The sequence below is a fragment of the Rhinatrema bivittatum genome, chromosome 7, assembly GCF_901001135.1.
Source record: "Rhinatrema bivittatum chromosome 7, aRhiBiv1.1, whole genome shotgun sequence".
Classification (NCBI taxonomy): Eukaryota; Metazoa; Chordata; class Amphibia; order Gymnophiona; family Rhinatrematidae; genus Rhinatrema; species Rhinatrema bivittatum.
In genome coordinates, this window is record NC_042621.1 from 45,810,884 (window position 1) to 45,832,139 (window position 21,256).

The window sequence follows — 21,256 nt, forward strand, 5'->3', positions numbered from 1 at the left end:
GGTTCGTTCCATCGTGCTCAGTAAGGTTGAATCTAGAGTCTTAAGGGGTAATAGGGAAGGGGGGGGGAAGGGATGGGGGATTTAAAGGGGATAAAATGTTTATTGGCTGAATAGGTTTTCTGTATTTGGATCATTGTTTATTATTACAATATAATGCTGTTCTGTTTTATCATGCTATGGTCATGAATGTTATTGCCAATAAAACTTTAATAAAAAAGAAAATGCACTGCTATCTGTTTGCATGTGTATAAAGAATGCTAAAGAAGACTCATGTCCTGGGACACACATTATGCTCCATTTCTTCCCCGGCAGTCTGACAGGATGGTGCCTCTGAGTCCCAGAGGGGCCCTTCCTCCACAGGACAGGTTTCTGCTCTAAGCAAGAAGAGTACGTGGGACCACAAGCAGGTGCCAGCAGGCATTCTTTGCTGCCAGATACCGCTGCAGCTTGAAGCGACAGGGGAGTGCGCTGGAGTAAGCTCTGGAGCAGCTGCAGCGGTGGCCCCTGCAAGTCACCACTGAGGAGCGGAGGCTGTAGTGATGGGCGGGAATTTCAGCATAAAGGGGTGGGTGCAGTGATTGCAGGGAAGAAGTGCTTGGGTTGGTTTGCTATCTCCTTCTGAAAACCTACTCCCCTGTGCAGTTGTGCATATCTACAGTGAGATATTTGCATACACTAGCTCTCTAGTCACGCAAATATATCTTACCATATTCACTGCAGATATCCTGAAAGTCTGGCTGCCTGGAAGTCTGGAGAACTAAGTTGTCAATCACCGTTTTGGGCTATTTCTATGGACTACAGCCCCACAATCGGTGGCTCTGTGTTAACCCTGGAAGGTGGGAGCAGAGATATCTGCTGATGGAGTCCCGCCCCAGGGCAGTATTCAGAAAAGTCCTGCAGCCACCATGTGCCAGGTTTTAGCATAGCAAAAAGCTGTTCTTTATCTAACTGCTCAGAGTTGCGCTATAAACACATCCTTCTGAGGCAGCCAGGCTTTCAAAAACTCCTTTTTATTATAAGAATCCTCTTGCTATAAAAAGTGATGATAGAGTCTCTGGCCCTGTCAGGGCTCCAGCCTCAGGTTCCAAATTTCTTCTGGCGGACAGGAGGCGGCAGCTGGGCCTGGATGTCTGTCAGGGGCCGCTCCACCACAACCAGTGTCCCTTCATCCAGAAGTTCCATGAAGAGAAGAGGCTGCAGGAAAGACAGGTGGACAGAACCATCACAGCGGGGACTTTTTACTCCAAAGCCACAGTCACTGAAAACCATCTCAAAACGGAAAGCTAGGTCTGAACCCCCTTTTTTAAAAATAATTTCAAGACAGCAATTCCCAAATCTGTTCTCAGGTACCACGAAGCCGGTCTCATTTTCAGGATATCCACCATTATTATGCATGAGATATTCTCCATATAAGGAAACCAGTGAATGCCGACCTCTCTCATATGCATACTTCAGATATGCTGACAGCTTGGACTGACTTTGGGTACCTAAGGACAGATCTGAAAACCATGCCTTATGGAAACAGTGCTGCACCAGTTTGAACAGAGTTGGTGAGAGCCCCTTGCAATAAAATGAACAGCAACAAGCAAGCAGTAGTATTACAGCACTTCAATCCTGACAGCCTTCACAGCCCCGGGCCCAGTAGTGACTGTATAAATGTTGCTCATTGGTGTACCTCAGGTAGCCACAGTAGTAATTTTCAGCTCCAACGGCAGAGCTAGTGGGAAGGTCAGCAAGGCCAAGCCAAGTTAACAGCAAGCACTAGATGACACTGTAAAGGAAGCCCACAAACCCTGAAACTGAAAGGCTGAAAAGAGGCCCTGCCACCAGTGATCTGACCAGAAAGCAGGACTCAGGTTGGGATGGAGGAAGAGTTCCTCACATTATAGATGATTGCAGAGTAAGCCTATGGCATGTGAATAATGGACAAGATACAAATTCTGCTTAGAACAGCCATATATCAGCACACTGCTGCTTTTCATAACTGGGAACCGAAGCTGAACCCAGCTCCTGCTCAGGATACTGCAGAGGCAACATTCATAACCCATAGCAGCTAGTGGTTGGACTCCAAAGGTACAAGCAGCGGGGGTCGAGAGCTACAGCATGTGGATCCTGGCTCAGGACTGTCACTGTATTGGCTGAGTTAGATGGGAAGGAAAGGGAAGTGAAATGAAATTAAAAAAAATAAATCTGATCTCCTTCATGTACTGCAAACACTCATGGGAACCATAGCCCTAGCAGGAGGAAGATGTCAAAGTGCCAAAAGAATTCACAAAACATGGGCCAAGGCAATTCACTATGGAAACACCAGCTTGAAGAGTCATCAAGTGCAATCCTGTGACTATTACTACCCAAAAAAATCCCAAAATTTAAGTGTTGGCACCCACAGCAGGAGAGGCAGCCCCCACTTCTGGCCCATACAAAGCAGCCTGAGAAACTCCCACCGCTGGCCAATACAGAGCGGCCCGAGAAACTCCCACCGCTGGCCCATACAAAACGTCCCGAGAAACTCCCACCGCTGGCCAATACAGAGCGGCCCGAGAAACTCCCACCGCTGGCCCATACAGAGCAGCCCGAGAAAGCTCTCATCACTTGCCCATACAGAACAGCCCAAGAAAGCTCCCACCGCTGGCCCATACAGAGCAGTCCAAGAAAGCTCCCACCGCTGGCCCATACAGAGCGGCCCGAGAAACTCCCACCGCTGGCCCATACAGAGCAGCCCGAGAAAGCTCTCACCGTTGGCCCATACAGAGCAGTCCAAGAAAGCTCTCACCGTTGGCCTGCACGTTAGGGAGGTTTGCAGTAAAAGCTGCAGAGTGATAAGAAAAAGGGAAGAAAAACCCTGGGAAGACAGGAAAAGAAAGAAAAGCAATGCAACCTCTTCCAAAAGCAAGAAAGAGCCAAGAAAAAGAATACAATTTTAAACTAAAAAATGCTTCCCTGGTCCCTAATACTTGGCTGGTACCCAAGTTTTCTAACTATTTTTCCAGCATTGGGTATCAGCTGCAGAGACCCCACCACATCTTGCTGTTCGTCTGGCAGGGGAGTGGGTCAGGAAAGGCTCACCTGGAACGTTTTTGAGATCTTGAAAGCGTGTGTGCATGCTCTCCTGGCACTCTCCGAGAGGTTCCTCAGGGCAGCCTGGTTTAGAAGAGGCGTTTGATCATCAGGCAAAGGCTTCAGAGGAAAAGGAACAAAGTCATTTCAGTTGTTATCTTCCACTCAGGGGTCTACATTCCTCTATGTGGGAGTCTGGCATTTCCCCATTCCCAAACAGACAATGGGAGAAAATTAATTGTACACACCCTGCACAGGGCTTTATCCCCTGGCCAGGTGCTGCTGGTAGGGATCCATTCAGCACTGGCAGCAGCACGCGGGCTGTATCACCGCACTACGCTTCTTTTCATGTGCACACGGGGACTTACCAAGGTCTTGTCAATGAGGCAGAGGTTGTAGGTGTCGTGCAGGAGGACGTGCGCTGGCTGCGAGGGGTTAAAGGTAATGTTGGTGATTGGTGTATCTCGCTCTATCCAGTCTCTGTGGAGGCCGTGCTGCTGAAGCTTCCGACTCCAGGTGCTGTACTGCTTCTCTTGAATGCTAAACTCAAAGAGCTGAGGAGACAGGGCAAGAAACTTCAACGGTATTGCAGGCAGGCTCGAGAACACACACACACACACACACACACACACACACACACACACACACACACCCTTACACACAAAATGATTATCCACTTCTTTCTTACAATCCCACCTGGGGAAATTCTGAGTGGCTCATGTGTACTTTTACTGCACAGATTTTGTAGCTAATCTTCAATCATAAACTACCTAAAGAGTTCCTTTCAAACAGATCGATACAGTAAAGTGCAACCGTGGTTACCCTGCTCCTAACTCGCCTTCTACTCACTTTCCGGCCGCGTTAGCCCTTCCCGCAATACACTATCCCCTTTAACTCATCCCTACCGCCTCTTAAAATCCCCGGGTAACCCCTTCCGCACGCGGCATGTATATTAAATGTAAACGAGCGAATTAGCTATTCCCTCCCATACAGTAACGCGCGCCCCGACTATCGCTTTTTTACCCTGCCGTTTTGCCGCGCGTTTACCCTGCTAACTTACCACCTACCCTTACCCCAGCGTTAGAGGCAGGGGTAAGGGTAGACGGCAAACTTTCCCCCAGCCCCAGCTCACCTGCCCTGGCCGCGTCCGGTCTCCGGTGCAGCCCCAGTCTTGTCCCCTCCTCCCGAAGCAAAAAAAAAAACCCCCGAAAAAAAGTAGCAAGAGAGCGAGGGGAGAGACGGGCAATCCTACGCTCGGGCCTGCCAGTCCCTTGTTCTCTCCTCCCGAAGCAGGGCACGAAAAGCAGCCTTGCTCCGGGAGGAGGGGGGGGCAGTTTAAAGCGACGAAGCGACTTACTTTTGCAGCCCCCCCCCTCCGGACATCGGTGACGACCGCAGCTCCTGCCTCCAGCCTCCAGACAGACGCATCGCACGTGGGAAAGCGGCCCCTATGCGTGCAATTGGCTGCTCAAGACGTGACGTCACATGCCGTGACGCCAAAACGTCGTGACGTCATGTCTTGAGCAGCCAATTGCACGCATAGGGGCCGCTTTCCCACGTGCGATGCGTCTGTCTGACAGCTGGAGGCTGGAGCCGCGGTCGTCGCTGATGTCCGGAGGGGGGGCGCTGCAAAGGTAAGTCGCTTCGTCGCTTTAAACTGCCCCCCCCCCCTCCTCCCGGAGCAAGGCTGCTTTTCGCGCCCTGCTTTGGGAGGAGAGGAGAAGGGACTAGCAGGCCCTAGCCTAGGATTGCCTGTCTCTCCCCTCGCTCTCTTGCTACTTTTTCGGTTTTGTTTTTTTTTTGCTTCGGGAGGAGGGGACAGGACTGGGGCTGCACCGGAGACCGGACGCGGCCAGGGCAGGTGAGCGGGGGCTGGGGGAAAGTTTGCTGAGCATTGGACAACTGTCCACTTCCTGGTACCTGTCATTTCAAATGTCATTTGAAATGACATTTGAAATGACAGATACCAGCGTGGCCGTGAAGCGTTAGGCCCGCGCACCCAGGATACTGTATAGGCGCTCCCGAAGCAAAAAAAAAACAAAAAAAACCCCGAAAAAAAAGTAGCAAGAGAGCGAGGGGAGAGACGGGCAATCCTACGCTCGGGCCTGCCAGTCCCTTGTTCTCTCCTCCTGCTCTATACAGTAAAATGGGTTGCGCGGGCCTAACCTTCACCTAACGCTTCGCAGACGCGGCATGCATTTGCATGCAATTTGAAGAGAGTATCGAGCGGTAGGTGAAGAGAACTGTGCGTGCGGGGAACGAGGGTGCGCCTGGCACTGTCGCACTCTTTCTAACGCGGCATAACTGTATCGACCTGAAAATGAGCAAGTGCGAATTACACAAAACTAAAAGCATCCCTATCTCTGCAAGGGAGAAAGAGGAGTAAAAAAGTGCACCCCCATCTCAAAATCCTATAATCATACATAGTTTTACTCCATCCTACATCCCACCCCCCCTCCCAGTAACGTTTCCTTGTGATGGAGCCACGAGTCTGCGTGTCACAAAGGCCAAAGGAAAATTGGTTCTTGCATGGTATTTTTCGTTCCTGGAATACTACACATCAGTCCAGACAAGTGGGTTTTGCATCCCTACCAGCAGATGGAGGCAGACAATAAAAACTTTGAGGCACTGCCTCATAACCGAGTGCACCACCTGCAGTCCTTCAGTATTGACCTGTACCCAAGCCAAAGTAGAACAAAATCTCAGCCAAAATCAAACTTCCTCACCTAGGGTGAACAGAGAAACCAGGAATGAAGCCCCAACAATGAACAAAGGAACCAAATCCCCTCAGTCCTATAGGATTAATAGATATAATACACAGAGAAAGTTCTGCATCATCAACTTATCACAACAATAACAATCTTTTGAAACCAAGGGAATGGGCTTCTGGGTTGATCTGTGGTATTCCAGGAACAAAAAGTAGCAAGTCAGAACCAATTTTCCTTTCCTGTTCATACTCCAGATCAGTCCAGATAAGAGGAATGTACCCAAGCTCCCCTACACTGGATGGGAACCCGAAAGACCCGCTCGTAGCACACTCTCCCCAACACTGCCTCCTCCAGCACCTGAACATCCAAATCAGTAATGTCTGGAAAAATTATGAAGTGAAAACCATGTCCCGTCCCGTCCCCCCCACAAACTCTCAGATTGCCTGCAGTGTCACCAACTGACACTCCGCCCAGGAAGCTGCTTGTGCCTTGGTAGAATGTGCACGCAACCTCCTCTGGTACCACCTGACCTTTACAAAGATAGGCCAAAAAAATAAGATTCCTTCAACCATCTAGCAATCGTGGATTTAGATGCTTTACTACTCTTCTTTGTGCCACAGAAAAATACTAACAGATGATCCGAATGCCGAAAACTGTTAGCGACCTTGAGATACTGCAACAGAGTCCGACGCACATCCAATAAGTGAAGCTCCCTCGCATGAGCCGTTTCTGATTACAAATCCGGAAATGCCAGAAGCTCCATAGTGATTGAAATGAAATGAGGAAACAATCTTTTGCAAAAATGAAGGCACCATACGCAATGACACTCCATCATCCGTAATCCACAGGACAGAATTTCTACAGGACAACACCTGAAGCTCCGAAATCCACCTGACCGAACAAATCTCCACCAGGAAAACAGCCTTCAGAATAAGATCTTTCAAAGACACCAGCTGCAAAGGCACAAAAGGGGGTCCACTTAGCACCCGCAGGACCAAACTAAGGCTCCACAATGGGCACATTATATGAACCAGAGGCCGTAAATGCTTCGGCCCTTTGAAAAAACGCAAGACATCAGATGAGAGGCCATCGGCCGCCCCTTTACCTTAACTCTGAAACAGCCCGAGGCTGCTACCTGCATCCAGAGTGAATTATAGGCCAGTCCCTGTGCTAGGCCCTTCTGTAAAAAGGCAAAGATATGCAGAATGATGCCCCACAACGGCTCCAGTCCTTCCTCCAAACACCAAGATTCAAACACTCTCCATACCCGAACATATACCAGAGAAGTGGAAGGTCTACTGGCTTGAAGCAAAGTAGTAATAACTGGTTCTGAGTACCCTTTCAGTCTTAACCTCCTTCGCTCAAAAGCCAAGCCGCAAGACAAAAGCGATCCGCCCAATCCGAAAAGATGGGCCCTTGCCGAAGCAACACCTACAGATGAGTCAATCTGAGGGACCCGTCTATTGTGAGATGAACCAGATCTACGAACCACGGATGGTGTGGCCACTCTGACACTAGAATCACTTATCTTGGGTGGTGCTCTACATGGCACAACACTCAACCTACGAGGGGCCATGGGGGAAACAAGTATAACAGGATTTCCGCTGGCCAGGGATGGACCAGTGCATCGATCCCCTTCGCTCCAAACTCTCTCCTGCGGCTGAAGAACCGAGCAGCCTTGGCATTGGTTCACGATGCCATCAGATCCAACTGGGGACTGCCCCACCTGTCTCGAATGAGGTGGAAGGCCTCTGCGGACAACTCCCAGTCTCCCGGGTCCAACTGTTGTCTGCTGAGAAAGTCCGCCTGTACATCGGGCCTTACCCCGAAGAGCCTGCGCAGTCGGCGCTAAAGCCTGTCGGGGTAAGGCCCTCTTCATTTGCTCTTACCTCCAACGTGCTCCCCTGCCGACCACGAGGCGGATCTGCTCCTCCTCCACTGCGTCCCGCTGAATCTTCGGGCTACACGCTGCCCCTCCTCTTCGCCAGCTCACCAGCCAATCCGGAGCTAGGCGCTCCGGTGACATCAGGAGCCGGCAACCACTGGGGATTTAAATCCCGGCCATCCTCCCGACGTCCTTTCTTCACGGAGACCGGACCCGCAGATGGACGGAGATAGAGAAGGGCTTGGGCCTGCGCAGTCGGCGCTAAAGCCCGTCGGGGTAAGGCCTTCTTCATTTGCTCTTACCTTCAACGGGCTCCCCCGCCGACCACGAGGTGGATCCGCTCCTCCTCTACTGCGTCCCGCTGAATCTTCGGGCTACACGCTGCCCCTCCTCTTCGCCAGCTCACCAGCCAATCCGGAGCTAGGCGCTCCGGTGACATCAGGAGCTGGCGACCACTGGGGATTTAAATCCTGGCCATCCTCCCGGCGGCACGCGCAACAAAGGAGCCTGCCCCTTTGTGCGCACCCTGTTAACTATTCCACGCAGAGTGTTAACTATTCCACGCAGGTTTCCCATCCGGCCTATCCATCTACACTCTCAAATTCGAATTCTAATTTGATCAGACACTGATTTCTAGTTCTTTCCTCCTTTATCCCAACTCAGCAAACTAATCTTCCACCAGACCTCCCCCTCAGACTGAAATACCCTGAGGACTCTTCAAGCAGACCCTCGCATCAGACAGACAATTTTGTTATCTGTTGCAGGGCCTCCCTTATCCTTGCTAGCCCCATGTCCAGGGATCTCTCCCAGTGGATGACAGAAGTGCTTTAAATCTATCTCCTACATTCATCCAACCATCTTCCAGCTTTCACATGTATCTTCCTAACAACAAGTGTTCTGGACACAGCTCTTCATTTTATCAACCTCCAGCTCTCATCCAACCTTCTACCAGCAATCATAACTATCATTCCAACAACCAGCGTTCCAGTCACAGCATTCATTTAACCAGCCTCCTGCATTTATCCAACCTTCTTCCAACATTCATTCTTATCAATCTAACAACCAGCGTTCCGATCACAATAAGGCCACAATGCCTTTTGGTCTCCCAATACCGATCATCCATCACAGTACACAGGAAAATCTTCTATGCTTTTCCGTCCACACACCTACAAATCCCTCATCCCCATCATGATTTCCCCTATTACCCAAATTCTAGGCCTCACTCTATTCTCCCTGATATTGTTTAACGCCCAATCCCTTACCAAGAAAACGCTGATCCTCAATGACCTTCTTCTTGATGCAAATCCGGACTTCTGCGCCATAACAGAAACATGGCTTAAACCCACGGACACTGCACTAATAAATCAACTACCAACACAGACCTCCGATTTTTTCTCTATCCCCCGATGGAAAAAAAAGGGGCGGGGGTATTCTCCTAGCAGCTAAAAAAGATCTGAGATTCGCACAATATCCAGTTAACTCTCCTGTCAAACTAGAGACCGGCCTTTTCAAATCAGACCATCTTCAAATACTCCTTGTCTATGCCCCCCCAGGCCTTCTAGATTCTGATGCCTCACCCATTCTTGAATTAACAGCATCACACCTAAATCTGGACTCCCCAGCTATAATCCTAGGAGATTTTAACTTACATGTCGACAACCCCATTCTCTCAACCAACTGCGAAGCATTCCTAACCGCCATGTCAGCCATGGGATTCAAACAGATAATCAACAAACCTACCCACAAAGCAGGTCACACCCTGGATCTCATCTTTGTGAACTCAGGTATCTCACACTCAGCACAACCGGCGTGCAAACAAGTCTCTTGGTCAGACCACACATTAATTTCTACAACCATCTCGCTGGCACAAACGAGCAACGAACACTTCCCTCAACCATCATTTCTTTACAGGAAACCTTGCTCCTCCGACGACCTCAGCAGACACCTAGCCTTAGAACTCCCTCTCATAGATATCTAACTCAGCCCTATACTCCTGGTCCAACATAACAGAAACAGTAGCAAACAAACTCTGTCCACTGGCAACAAAAAAACTCAAACACAATGCGTCCAAACGACAACCATGGTTTAATGATGAACTTCGAAAACTCAAACATTATCTACGACAAAAAGAAAGTAAATGGCGTAAAGCACCATCATCGACTACCCTCTCTGCTTATAAACTCGCCCTCCATGTATACAAGAGCTCTACATTAAAAACAAAAAGGGACTTCTATGCTCATAAGATCCATGACCTCATCTTCGACGCTAAAGCCCTCTTTGCTTATGTATCCAACGTAACACAAATCAATGCTCCCGACATTCCACTCAACCAAGCTCAAGCAAAAGCAGATGAGTTGGCCCTTTTCTTCAGCAACAAAGTCACTAACCTTTTAACATAGCTGAAGCCTAATACCTTTTCGCCATCCAACACATATCTCCACCCCATCAAAGACATATCTCTCCAATTCTTTGAACCCATTAAAACTTCAGAGATCCAAAACGTTTTGAAGAAAATAAAACCTTCTTCACATCCCTTTCACCAAATCCCAACCAAACTGCTTTTGCTAATCCCTGACACCATCTCCAAAGCTCTGGCGGACATTATCAATTGTTCTTTATCCCAGGGAATCTATCCAGATGACCTTAAAATGGCCTCCATCAAACCTCTCCTAAAGAAACCAAACTTGGATCCTAAAGATCCCAACAGCTACTGCCCGATCTCTAACCTCCCATTCATAGCCAAGGTCATGGAAAAATTAGTTAACTCACAACTCTCGGACTACATCGAAGATAACAAAATTCTGTTCCCTACTCAATATGGCTTCCGGAAAGCATTAAGTACCGAATCTCTACTCATATCCCTGACAGACTACCTCATAATGGGCCTCGATAAAGGTCATGCCTACTTATTGATCCTCCTGGACCTCTCTGCAGCATTTGATACTGTTAACCACTCTATCCTCCTAAATCAGCTGGCAAACATTGGCATAACAGGTACTGCACTGGCCTGGTTCAAAACATTCCTTGGGAACAGAGGCTACAAGGTCAAAATATACAATAAAGAATCTCACTGTTATCCGTCCTCACTAGGAGTTCCTCAGGGCTCCTCCCTCTCACCCACGCTCTTCAACATTTATCTTCTCCCACTTTGCCAGTTGTTAACCAAACTGAACCTAACACACTTCTTATATGCTGACGATGTCCAGATCGTGATCCCACTTAAAGAATCCATCTAAAAAACTCTAGAATTCTGGGAAAATTGCCTTCTAGAAATCAACTGCCTCCTCACCAGTCTAAACTTAATACTAAATTCTTCAAAAAGCGAACTCCTTCTCATATCCCCGGAAAGCAGTAACATCACCACAAATCCACCAACCGACCTACAAATTTCACAAGTAAGAGACTTAGGAGCTATTATTGATAATTGGCTAAACCTAAAATCATTCATTAGCCAAACAACCAAGGACTGATTTCATAAACTACATGTCCTAAAAAGAATAAAACCACTCTTCCACTTTCATGACTACAGAACAGTTCTGCAAGCAATAATCTTCTCTAAGATAGATTACTGTAACTCTATCTTATTAGGTCTCCCCTCATCTCACACCAAACCTCTTCAGATGGTTCAAAACACGGCAGCCAAAATTTTGACAAACATAAGAAGAGACCACATATCTCCAATCCTCAAAGACCTACATATATAAGTCCATTTCCACCATCTACAAAGCTATCCATCACCATGCTCCGCTTAACCTACAAATCCCATTCAGAAAACATACCTCCACTAGACCCATCAGAGAGTCTTATAGAGAATCACTACATGTACCACACTCCAAAACCTCTCAACATGTAACCTTTAGAGACCGGGCCTTCTCCACAGCAGGACCACCTCTATGGAACTCCATCCTACCGGATCTGCGACAGGAATCCTGCCTACTAACATTCAGGAAAAGGCTCAAAACGTGGTTATTTAAGAAAGCCTTTCCAGACCCCAAATGAACTCAATTCACCATCAATCTACTCTCTACTCTAGTATTATAATCTGTGGTTCCTTGATATTGGTTTGATTCTGTATAGAAAACTGCTCTGTGATTTCAAATCCCTTTCTATTCCAGTGTTGTATACTAATCAGTTTGGTTTCTTGATTATATTGTATACTAATCTGTTTGGTTTCTTGATATTAGATTGTTGTAAGATTCAAAAAAGCCACAAAAAAAAGAAAAAAATTCCCAGTATCCCTCTAATTGTATAGCTGTCATATAATCTGTTCCAAATTGGGATATAAGTGCTGTGGGATCTTTTACTAGCTAAAGGACAAGTAAACTTTCAGAAAGTGTCTTGCCCTACCCAGCTTGACCTAGGTATAAACTGTTTAACTCCCTCCCACCCTACCCCTCTGCCCACCCACCCCTAGGTTTGTATTTCTAATGTAGTCATCCTAACTTCATAATAGGCAACCAGATAAATTAGTAAGTTGATTATTCCTTAGGTGCACCAATCAAATAACTTACCTAAATGAGTACTATTCAATGCAACTGCTGTGGAGCCTTTATATTGAGGGTAATCATATGGAAACTTAAGGCTTGCCCCTTTTGTTCAAAACTCTCTACCTTGGAAAAGGAGCTGGATGACTTTAAAGCTGAATTAGCTTCAATAAAGAGAGTCTCAGCCACGGTACATTATTCAGGAAATAATTTCCACTTACCACTGAATAACCAAAACTCAAGAAAAAAGAGATTTACCGTGGGCTCAGGTAGGATAAGACCTGTAACCCACAGACACCCATTATTGAAAGCTGTGCAACCCACAACTCTATCCCACCACTCACACAGGCCATTAAGGAACTTTAAAAGTATTTCAGTGGGCTCTGGTAGAATAAGACCTGTGTTCCGTAGACACACACTGTATCAAGTGCAACAAGTACAAAATGCCTTCTCTGTATTAAATTCTGAAGAAGTCCTTGAGAAAAAGATTGAAATGTTATCGAAAAGAGAGAAAAAAACCCAATGCATACAGAAATTCCAAATCAGAAACCAAAGGAAAAAGCTCACAGTGATGGATGACTCTGTCATCAGAGGCATTAATATCTTCCCTTGCACAAATGCAAAGAGAAAAGTGGATAACAAAACTCAACTAAATAGGTCACAAAAGGAGTCCAGGAACAGCAGTAACCTGAGCAAAGAAAGCTGGAAAGCTATGAGCACAAATGCTCGTAGTTTGGGTAATAAAATCCCAGAGCTGCAAGCCCTAATGGTGGAGGCGGACTTGGAAGTTGTTGCTGTCACGGAAACATGGTTTACGGAATATCATGACTGGGATACGGCAATACCAGGCTATAACTTGTTAAGGAAGGACAGAGAGGATAGGAAAGGGGGAGGAGTGGCTCTATTTGTCAGAAACAATATCCAAGCATCTGAGCTGCAAGGAAGATGGGGCAAAGAAGAAGCACTATGGGCCGACTTAAAAAAAGATGGGGCATCCATTTTTATTGGAGTGGTTTACAGGCCTCCAAACCAAAAGGAAGAGCTGGACAGAGATCTGATTGAAGACATCCACAGGATAGCAAAGAAAGGAGAAGTGGTGATCGTTGGAGACTTTAATATGCCAGATGTAGACTGGAGAATCCCATCTGCAGAATCTAATTAATAGTAGAGAAATAGTAGATGCCCTGCAAGTAGCTTTGTTCAAACAAATGGTAATGGAACCCACGAGAGAAGGAGCTATACTCGACTTAGTGCTCACTAATGCAGATAATGTCTCAGATGTCCAGGTGGGTGCCCACCTCAGCACCAGTGATCATCAAACGGTATGGTTTAATATCACAAAAAGGACACGGAAAAGAAGCACAAAAACCCAAGTTTTGATGTTCAAAAACACAGACTTTGATGAAATGGGGAAGTACCTGGAGGAAGAACTAAAAGGCTGGGAAAACGAGAGAGACGTGGATCAACAGTGGACCAATCTAAAAGGAGCAATCACCAAGGCAACTAATCTATATGTTAGAAAAGTAAAGAAAAGCAAAAGAAAAATGAAACCTATCTGGTTCTCAAAGGAGGTGGCTGACAAAATAAAGGCTAAAAGAACAGCGTTCAAGAAATATAAAAGATCCCAAAAGGAGGAACACAAAGAAGAATATCTGGTAGAACTGAGGGAGACGAAGAAATTAATCAAGATGGCAAAAAGTCAAGCGGAAGAGAGGATTGCCAAAGAGGTAAAGAGTGGTAACAAAACATTTTTCAGATACATCAGTGAAAAGAGAAAAGTTCAAAGTGGTATAGTGAAATTGAAAGGTGGAAAGGATCAATGTGTGGAGAGAGACGAAGAAATGGCAGAAATATTAAATGAATACTTCAGTTCTGTGTTCACTAAAGAGGACCCTGGAGAAGGACCGACACTAGTTAACAAGAAACTGGAGGGGAATGGAGTAGATGTAACTCCATTTACAGTAGAAAATGTATGGGAAGAGCTGGTGAAACTGAAAGTGGACAAAGCCATGGGGCCTGATGAAGTTCATCCTAGAATACTGAGGGAGCTCAGAGATGTGCTGGCAGGTCCGCTGTGTGACCTATTCAATAGATCCCTAGAAATGGGAGTGGTGCCGAATGATTGGAGGAGAGCGGTGGTGGTCCCGCTTCACAAGAGTGGGAACAGAGAAGAGGCTGGTAACTACAGACCGGTTAGCCTCACTTCGGTGGTGGGAAAAGTAATGGAGTCACTGTTGAAAGAGAGAATAGTGAACTATCTACAGTCGGGAGAATTGCTGGACCAGAGGCAGCATGGATTCACCATTGGAAGATCCTGTCAGACAAATCTGATTGACTTTTTTGACTGGGTAACCAAGGAATTGGATCGAGGAAGAGCACTCGATGTCATCTACTTGGATTTCAGCAAAGCTTTTGACACTGTCCCGCACAGGAGACTGGTGAATAAAATGAGAAGCTTAGGAGTGAGTGCCGAGGTGGTGGCCTGGATTGCAAACTGGTTGACGGACAGAAGACAATGTGTGATGGTAAATGGAACTCTCTCTGAAGAGAGAGCGGTTTTAAGCGGTGTACCGCAGGGATTGGTGTTGGGACCGGTCCTTTTCAATATCTTTGTGAGCGACATTGCGGAAGGGATAGCAGGTAAGGTATGTCTTTTTGCGGATGACACTAAGATCTGCAACAGAGTGGACACGCCGGAAGGAGTGGAGAGAATGAGACGGGATTTAAGGAAGATGGAAGAGTGGTCGAAGACATGGCAGCTGACATTCAATGCCAAGAAGTGCAAAGTCATGCATATGGGGAGTGGAAATCCGAATGAACTGTATTCGATGGGGGGAGAAAGGCTGATGTGCACGGAGCAGGAGAGAGACCTTGGGGTGATGGTGTCTAATGATCTGAAGTCGGCGAAACAATGTGACAAGGCGATAGCTAAAGCCAGAAGAATGCTGGGCTGCATAGAGAGAGGAATATCGAGTAAGAAAAGGGAAGTGATTATCCCCTTGTACAGGTCCTTGGTGAGACCTCACCTGGAGTATTGTGTTCAGTTCTGGAGACCGTATCTCCGAAGAGACAGAGACAAGATGGAGGCGGTCCAGAGAAGGGTGACCAAAAAGGTGGAAGGTCTTCATCAAATGACTTATGAGGAGAGATTGAAGAATCTAAATATGTACACCCTGGAGGAAAGGAGGAGCAGAGGTGATATGATACAGACTTTCAGATACTTGAAAGGTTTTAATGATCCAAAGACAACGACAAACCTTTTCCATAGGAAAAAAATCAGCAGAACCAGGGGTCACGATTTGAAGCTCCAGGGAGGAAGATTCAGAACCAATGTCAGGAAGTATTTCTTCACGGAGAGGGTGGTGGATGCCTGGAATGCCCTTCCGAAGGAAGTGGTGAAGACCAGAACTGTGAAGGACTTCAAAGGGGCGTGGGATAAACATCAAGAGGCCGTCAATAAAGAGTGGGTGGCTAGCCAGAATGACGGCTACTGCCTGGAGACAATACCCTTATTCAATAAACATACACATGGTTACTGTGACTCCAACATCGCTCTAAGCTACAACAGCAAGAGGAAATGTGGAAAAAAGGATTCGCACTCACAAAGTGGGGAGTAGCTGGCTTGTTACGGCGGTTACTACCCCAAACCAAATAAGCCTGATACTTCACTTTCAATGCATATCCAGCATAGCTCTCTGCTTCAACGGCAGGGGAGAAGAAAAACTGATACTTCACGCATATCCAGCATAGCTCCCTGTTTCAACGGCAGGGGAGAAGAAAAACTGATACTTCAAGCATATCCAGCATAGCTCTCTGCTTCAACGGCAGGGGAGAAGAAAAACTGATACTTCACGCATATCCAGCATAGCTCTCTGTTTCAACAGCAGGGGAGAAGAAAAAAGGATTCGCACTCACAAAGCGGGGAGTAGCTGGCTTGTTACGGCGGTTACTACCCCAAACCAAATAAGCCTGATACTTCACTTTCAATGCATATCCTGCTTCAACGGCAGGGGAGAAGAAAAACTGATACTTCACGCATATCCAGCATAGCTCTCTGCTTCAACGGCAGGGGAGAAGAAAAACTGATACTACACGCATATCCAGCATAGCTCCCTGCTTCAACGGCAGGGGAGAAGAAAAACCACCAATAAGGGCTGAATAACACAGTCTGGGTAAAACAAATAAGCATGTGTGTAGCTTGCTTATTGCGGCAGTTACTTCCCCTACTACCCATAACTAATCAAGCTTGATATTTCACTTGGTTGCAGCTCCATCACTGCTCTCTACATTAATGGTGGGGGTGGAAGGGAAATAGAACCAAAGAGCTAAGAGAAACAGATAAGTATGAGAAAAAAATGTGAAGCTTGCTGGGCAGACTGGATGGGCCATTTGGTCTTCTTCTGCCGTCATTTCTATGTTTCTATGTTTCTCAGTCATTACCATAACACAGTAAACAATAACATTGTAAATTCCATAACATTGTAAATAATTGCTCTTTCGGTTAAATTCCTATCGCCTTTTTTTTCTGCTCCCAGTTGTGTACATCCCTGTTTTATTGTATCTGCAACATCTTAGATCAGCACCTGTTAAAGTTTTATTTTATTGTATTGTTTTTTTCATTTTTCACCCCCTTGTTAAATGTAAACCAGCATGATGAGATACCTATCTCGAATGCTGGTATAGAAAAACACTAAATAAATAATAAATAAATAAATTGTCTACTCCAGCCACATGGGATGCTGCTATACCTGTCAAATGTTGTTCCGCCGAGAAACAGCTCTTGGGTCTCCAGGGCTACTAGGCAACTCTTCGTCCAGCCCTGACTATTGATATTAGTTACAGTCATTGCATTGTTTGACAAAACCCCCAGTGTCTTGCTTTGGACCATCAGAAGGAAAGAAAGCTAGGTCCTGCGAATAGCCCCTGTTTCCAAATGGAAGCAGTGTGCCCACAAGCCGCGAAGGGGCTTGGGGCACTGGAGCCGGCTGCATTGGCAGAATACCGATTAGCATGTCGAGCAGCTCTAGCAAAGGTGCAAGCACTGGTGGAGCAGGCTCTTGCGGGGGACCAGACCCGGGGGACCAGACATTTGAGGCCCTGCAGACCGCCAAACCACATGCGCCTCTCTAACTTCTCCTCAAAGGCCGTTGAAGATAGAATGGTCTGAGGAGGAGCCGGTGGAATTGGGACGCCCCCTGGATTGAGGGGAACTGAGCTCTCCACCGGTGTCAGTGGAGGCTGCCTGGAGGCATTGGCAGGGTCGGAGGGAATGGTCTCCTCTGCCTTTGACCGCTTCGTAGGTCTGGCTTCGATGAAGAGGATGATCGATGGTGTTTCTTTGACCTTTCTCGATGATTACTGTGATCCTTGCCCGGTATAGATAGTGACGTTGAGGAACCTAACCAAGAACGGGATGACAGGGGGGCGCGGACGGTCCCCTGAACCTAGTTCGGGACCAGGCAGAGCAAGAGGAGGCGAACCAGAAGGAGTTGCGGCTAGGGGCTCCTTTACAAGCAGGGTGGAGGTCCCCGATGCCAAGGAAGGATTCGACTGCTTGGACCCGAAAAGATTTTCCATTTTGTCAAGGTGGGCTCGACAACCCTTGGGGGTCATCTGGGCACAAAGATCGTAGATGCGGATGTCATGGGAGGCCCCCAGGCAGAGGACGCAGACCTCGTGGGGGTCTGTGATGGACATGGTCCAGGGGAAAAAAAGAGCGCGACATGCAGTCAATGGTTGGCAGGCACCGAGAGGGGAAGCCATCGGCGATCGACCACAAAGCCTGAAGCATTACTGATTGATGCCAGAGGAAGGCGAGGGATGGATTGCTTTTGTCTTGCGGCTTGACTTTTGAGAGGAGACAGTTAAGGAAGAAGGGCTACCCAGAGGTGATAATATCTACCCTGCTGCGGGCTCAGAAATCATCGTCACAAGCACACGCTCGTGTCTGGAAGGTCTTCAAGTCCTGGTGTCAACCTCATGGGGTACATCCTCGACTAGCGTCGCTGACCCTCATTCTTTCCTTTCTGCAGGATGGTCGCGACAAAAAGCTGTCTTACAATTCCCTGAAGGCTCAGGTTTCGGCTCTGGGATGTTTGAGGGGCCCTATCCAGGGTTTTTCCCTAGCGACTCATTCAGATGTGGTGCGCTTTCTCAGAGAAGCCAAACACTTGCGCTCACCGACTCGCAGTCTCTGCCCCTCATGGAATCTAAACTTGGTGCTCCAGGCATTTTGCGAAGCTCCCTTCAAGCTGCTGAAGAAAGCCACTTTGAAAGATCTCATGCTGAAGGTGTTTTTTTTTGGTGGCTATTTGCTCCGCCAGGACGTGTCGGAGTTTCAGGCCTTATCCTGCAGGGAGCCTTTTCTCCGCATCTCCAATTCCAGAGTTTTGCTACGCACAGTTCCATCCTTTTTACCTAAGGTGGTCTCAGCCTTTCATCTGCTTGTCTGCTTCCAGCCTTTTTGGATGCACAACTGAAGGATCTTCAGGCGAAGGAGCTGAGGCAGCTTGATGTTCGCAAGGCCTTGTTGCAATATCTGGAGGCTACCAATGATTTCTGATTGTCAGATCACCTGTTTGTGTTGTGGCACGGTCCGAAGAGAGGCCAGAAGGCGTCCAAACCTACTATCGCTCGTTGGCTGAAGGAGGCTATTTCGTCGGCATATATGTGCCATAGTCGAATGGTCCCGGATGGGCTGAAAGCTCACTCCACGAGGGCGCAGGTGGCCTCATGGGCAGAATTTCAGCTAGTCTCCCCTTAGAAGATCTGCAGGGCGGCTATCTGGAAGTCTCTACACACCTTTTCCAGACACTACTATTCCGACATCCAGGATTCCGATGCCGGCAATTTCGGTGCCAGTGTCATTCGAGCGGGACTCTCGTGGTCCCGCCCTACTTAGGAAAGCTTGGGTACATCCCAGCTGTCTGGACTGATCCAAGTACATACAAGGAAAGGAAAATTGGTTCTTACCTGCTAATTTTTGTTCCTATAGTACCACGGATCAGTCCAGACGCCCACCCAATGAAGGGTTTAGGGGTGTGTTTGGAGAGCCTGCTAGATCTATTCTATTCTTTCTAGCCCCTTTTTTCTGAAGAGTGGACATACTAGTGAAATATGGAGAAATTACTTACCTGATAATTTCGTTTTCCTTAGTGTAGACAGATCGACTCAGGACCAGTGGGTTATGTGCTCTTCTGCTAGCAGATGGGAGACGGAGTCAGATTTCAAGGCTGATGTCACCCTAGATATACCCCTGCAATGAACTTAATTAACTTGATTAAAACTGATTAAACTTGATTGAACAGATTCAACCGATTTAAAAAACTGGAGACTGCCAGTGCACTCAACCAATTAACGCCGACACTGGACAAACTGCGGGTGTCTTGAACTAGGGGTAGGCAATGGCTTACCCGTATTTGCTTAGTCTCAAGGTTCGCTTTCCGAGGTCCTCCTTCTCTGGGGCAGCCGAGGGCGGGATGCTGAGTCCATCTGTCTACACTAAGGAAAACAAAATTATCAGGTAAGTAATTTCTCCATTTTCTAGCGGGTAGCCAGATGGACTTAGGACCAATGGGATGTACAAAAGCTACTCCCGATCAGGGCGGGAGGCTGCCCGCAGTCCAGTCAGCATCGCCCTTACAAAGACTGAACGTCAAGGCGATAGAACCTGGAGACTGTGTGTAAGGAGGACCACATCACCGCTCGGCAGATGTCGACAGGAGATAGCAGTTTAGCTTCTGCCCAGGATACTGCCTGGGCCCTAGTGGAATGAGCTTTAACCTGAAAGGGTAACGGCTTCCCTGACTCTACATTAGCTCCTGTGACCACCTCCTTGATCCAACGAGCTATGGTAGCACGCAAAGCTGTTCGCCCTGTCTCCTTCCACTGTGAAGGACAAATAAGCGGTCCATCTTGCGCATTGGTTCTGAAGTTTCCAGATACCACATCAAAAACCTACTGACATTTAAATGGCAGTGGAGGCGGTATTCTTCCGTGTCCTTGTGCCTATCTAGGGATGGCAACGAAATGGACTGATTCAAATGAAACTCTGAGATTACCTTGGGCAAGAAGGATGGAATGGCATGAAGTTGTAACGCTCCTGGGGTCATTTGGAGGAATTGTTCCTTACACGACAATGCCTGTAGTTCAGAGATGCGACGAGCCGAGCACATCGCCACCAGGAACACCATTTACAGGGTTAACAAATGCAAGGAAAGACTGCGCAGCGGCCGAAAGGAGGACCCTGCCAAAAACTCCAATACTAGATTAAGATTCCACAAGTGAACCGGCCACCATAGGGGTGGCTGGAGGTGCTTTACCCCTTTCAGAAAATGGGCCAAGTCTGTATGCGCCAATGGATGGGTTCCGTTCACTTCGTCCCTGAAACAGGAGAGAGCTGCTACGTGGACCATCAAAGAGTTAAGGGTCAACCCTTTATTCAAGCCATCCTGTAAAAATTCCAGAACCGGTGGGATTTTGACTGTCCAAGGGGCATTACCACATTCCTCACAACAGGCCTCAAATACTCTCCAGACCTGCAGATATGCTAAGGACGTAGAGAACTTCCACATGCGGAGTAAGGTGGTAATTACTGCCACAGAATATTCATGCTTCATTAGGTGAGTCCTCTCAAAGACCAAACCATAAGACAGAATCGAGTCGGATCCTCGTGAAGGACCGGCCCTTGCTGAAGCTGGTTCCTGTGCGGTGGAAGGCACGGGGGGGGGGGGGGGGGCTGCATACCACAGATGCCTGGGCCAATCCGGAATTACTAGTAAGACTAATCCCCCCTGTGGTGCTCGATCCTGTGAATGACCCTGCCCAGCAGGGGCCACAGAGGGAAGGCCTATAGTAAGTCCTCATCCGGCCAGGTCTGAATGAAGGTGTCGATCCCCAGGGACCACTGATCTCTTCTGAAACTGAAAAATCGGGGAACCTTCAAATTGTGAGATGCAGCCAGCAGGTCGATGGACAGGAGGCCCTAGCAATCTACCACCAGTTGAAAGGCTTTGGCTGACAATGCCCATTCTCCTGGATCCAGAGTCTCCCTGCTTAGAAAGTCTGCTCTGATGTCTTTTCCTGCGATGGGGGAGGCCAAGATCATCTGTAGATGTATTTCT

General features: G+C 47.6%; 1 protein-coding gene across 1 annotated transcript in view; it reads right to left on the reverse strand.

Annotated features, from left to right (window-relative positions):
• Positions 1 to 991: 991 nt before the first annotated feature.
• The window catches only part of UTP4 (UTP4 small subunit processome component), a 175,075-nt gene continuing 154,810 nt past the window's right edge, over positions 992 to 21,256 (reverse strand). The window contains exons 14-16 of the mRNA XM_029608320.1: positions 3,426 to 3,611; positions 3,067 to 3,177; positions 992 to 1,194 (exon numbers count right to left, since the gene is read on the reverse strand). Of these exons, the coding sequence (XP_029464180.1) occupies positions 1,078 to 1,194; positions 3,067 to 3,177; positions 3,426 to 3,611 (414 nt within the window). The 3' untranslated portion in view covers positions 992 to 1,077. The remainder of the gene's footprint in view (positions 1,195 to 3,066; positions 3,178 to 3,425; positions 3,612 to 21,256) is intronic.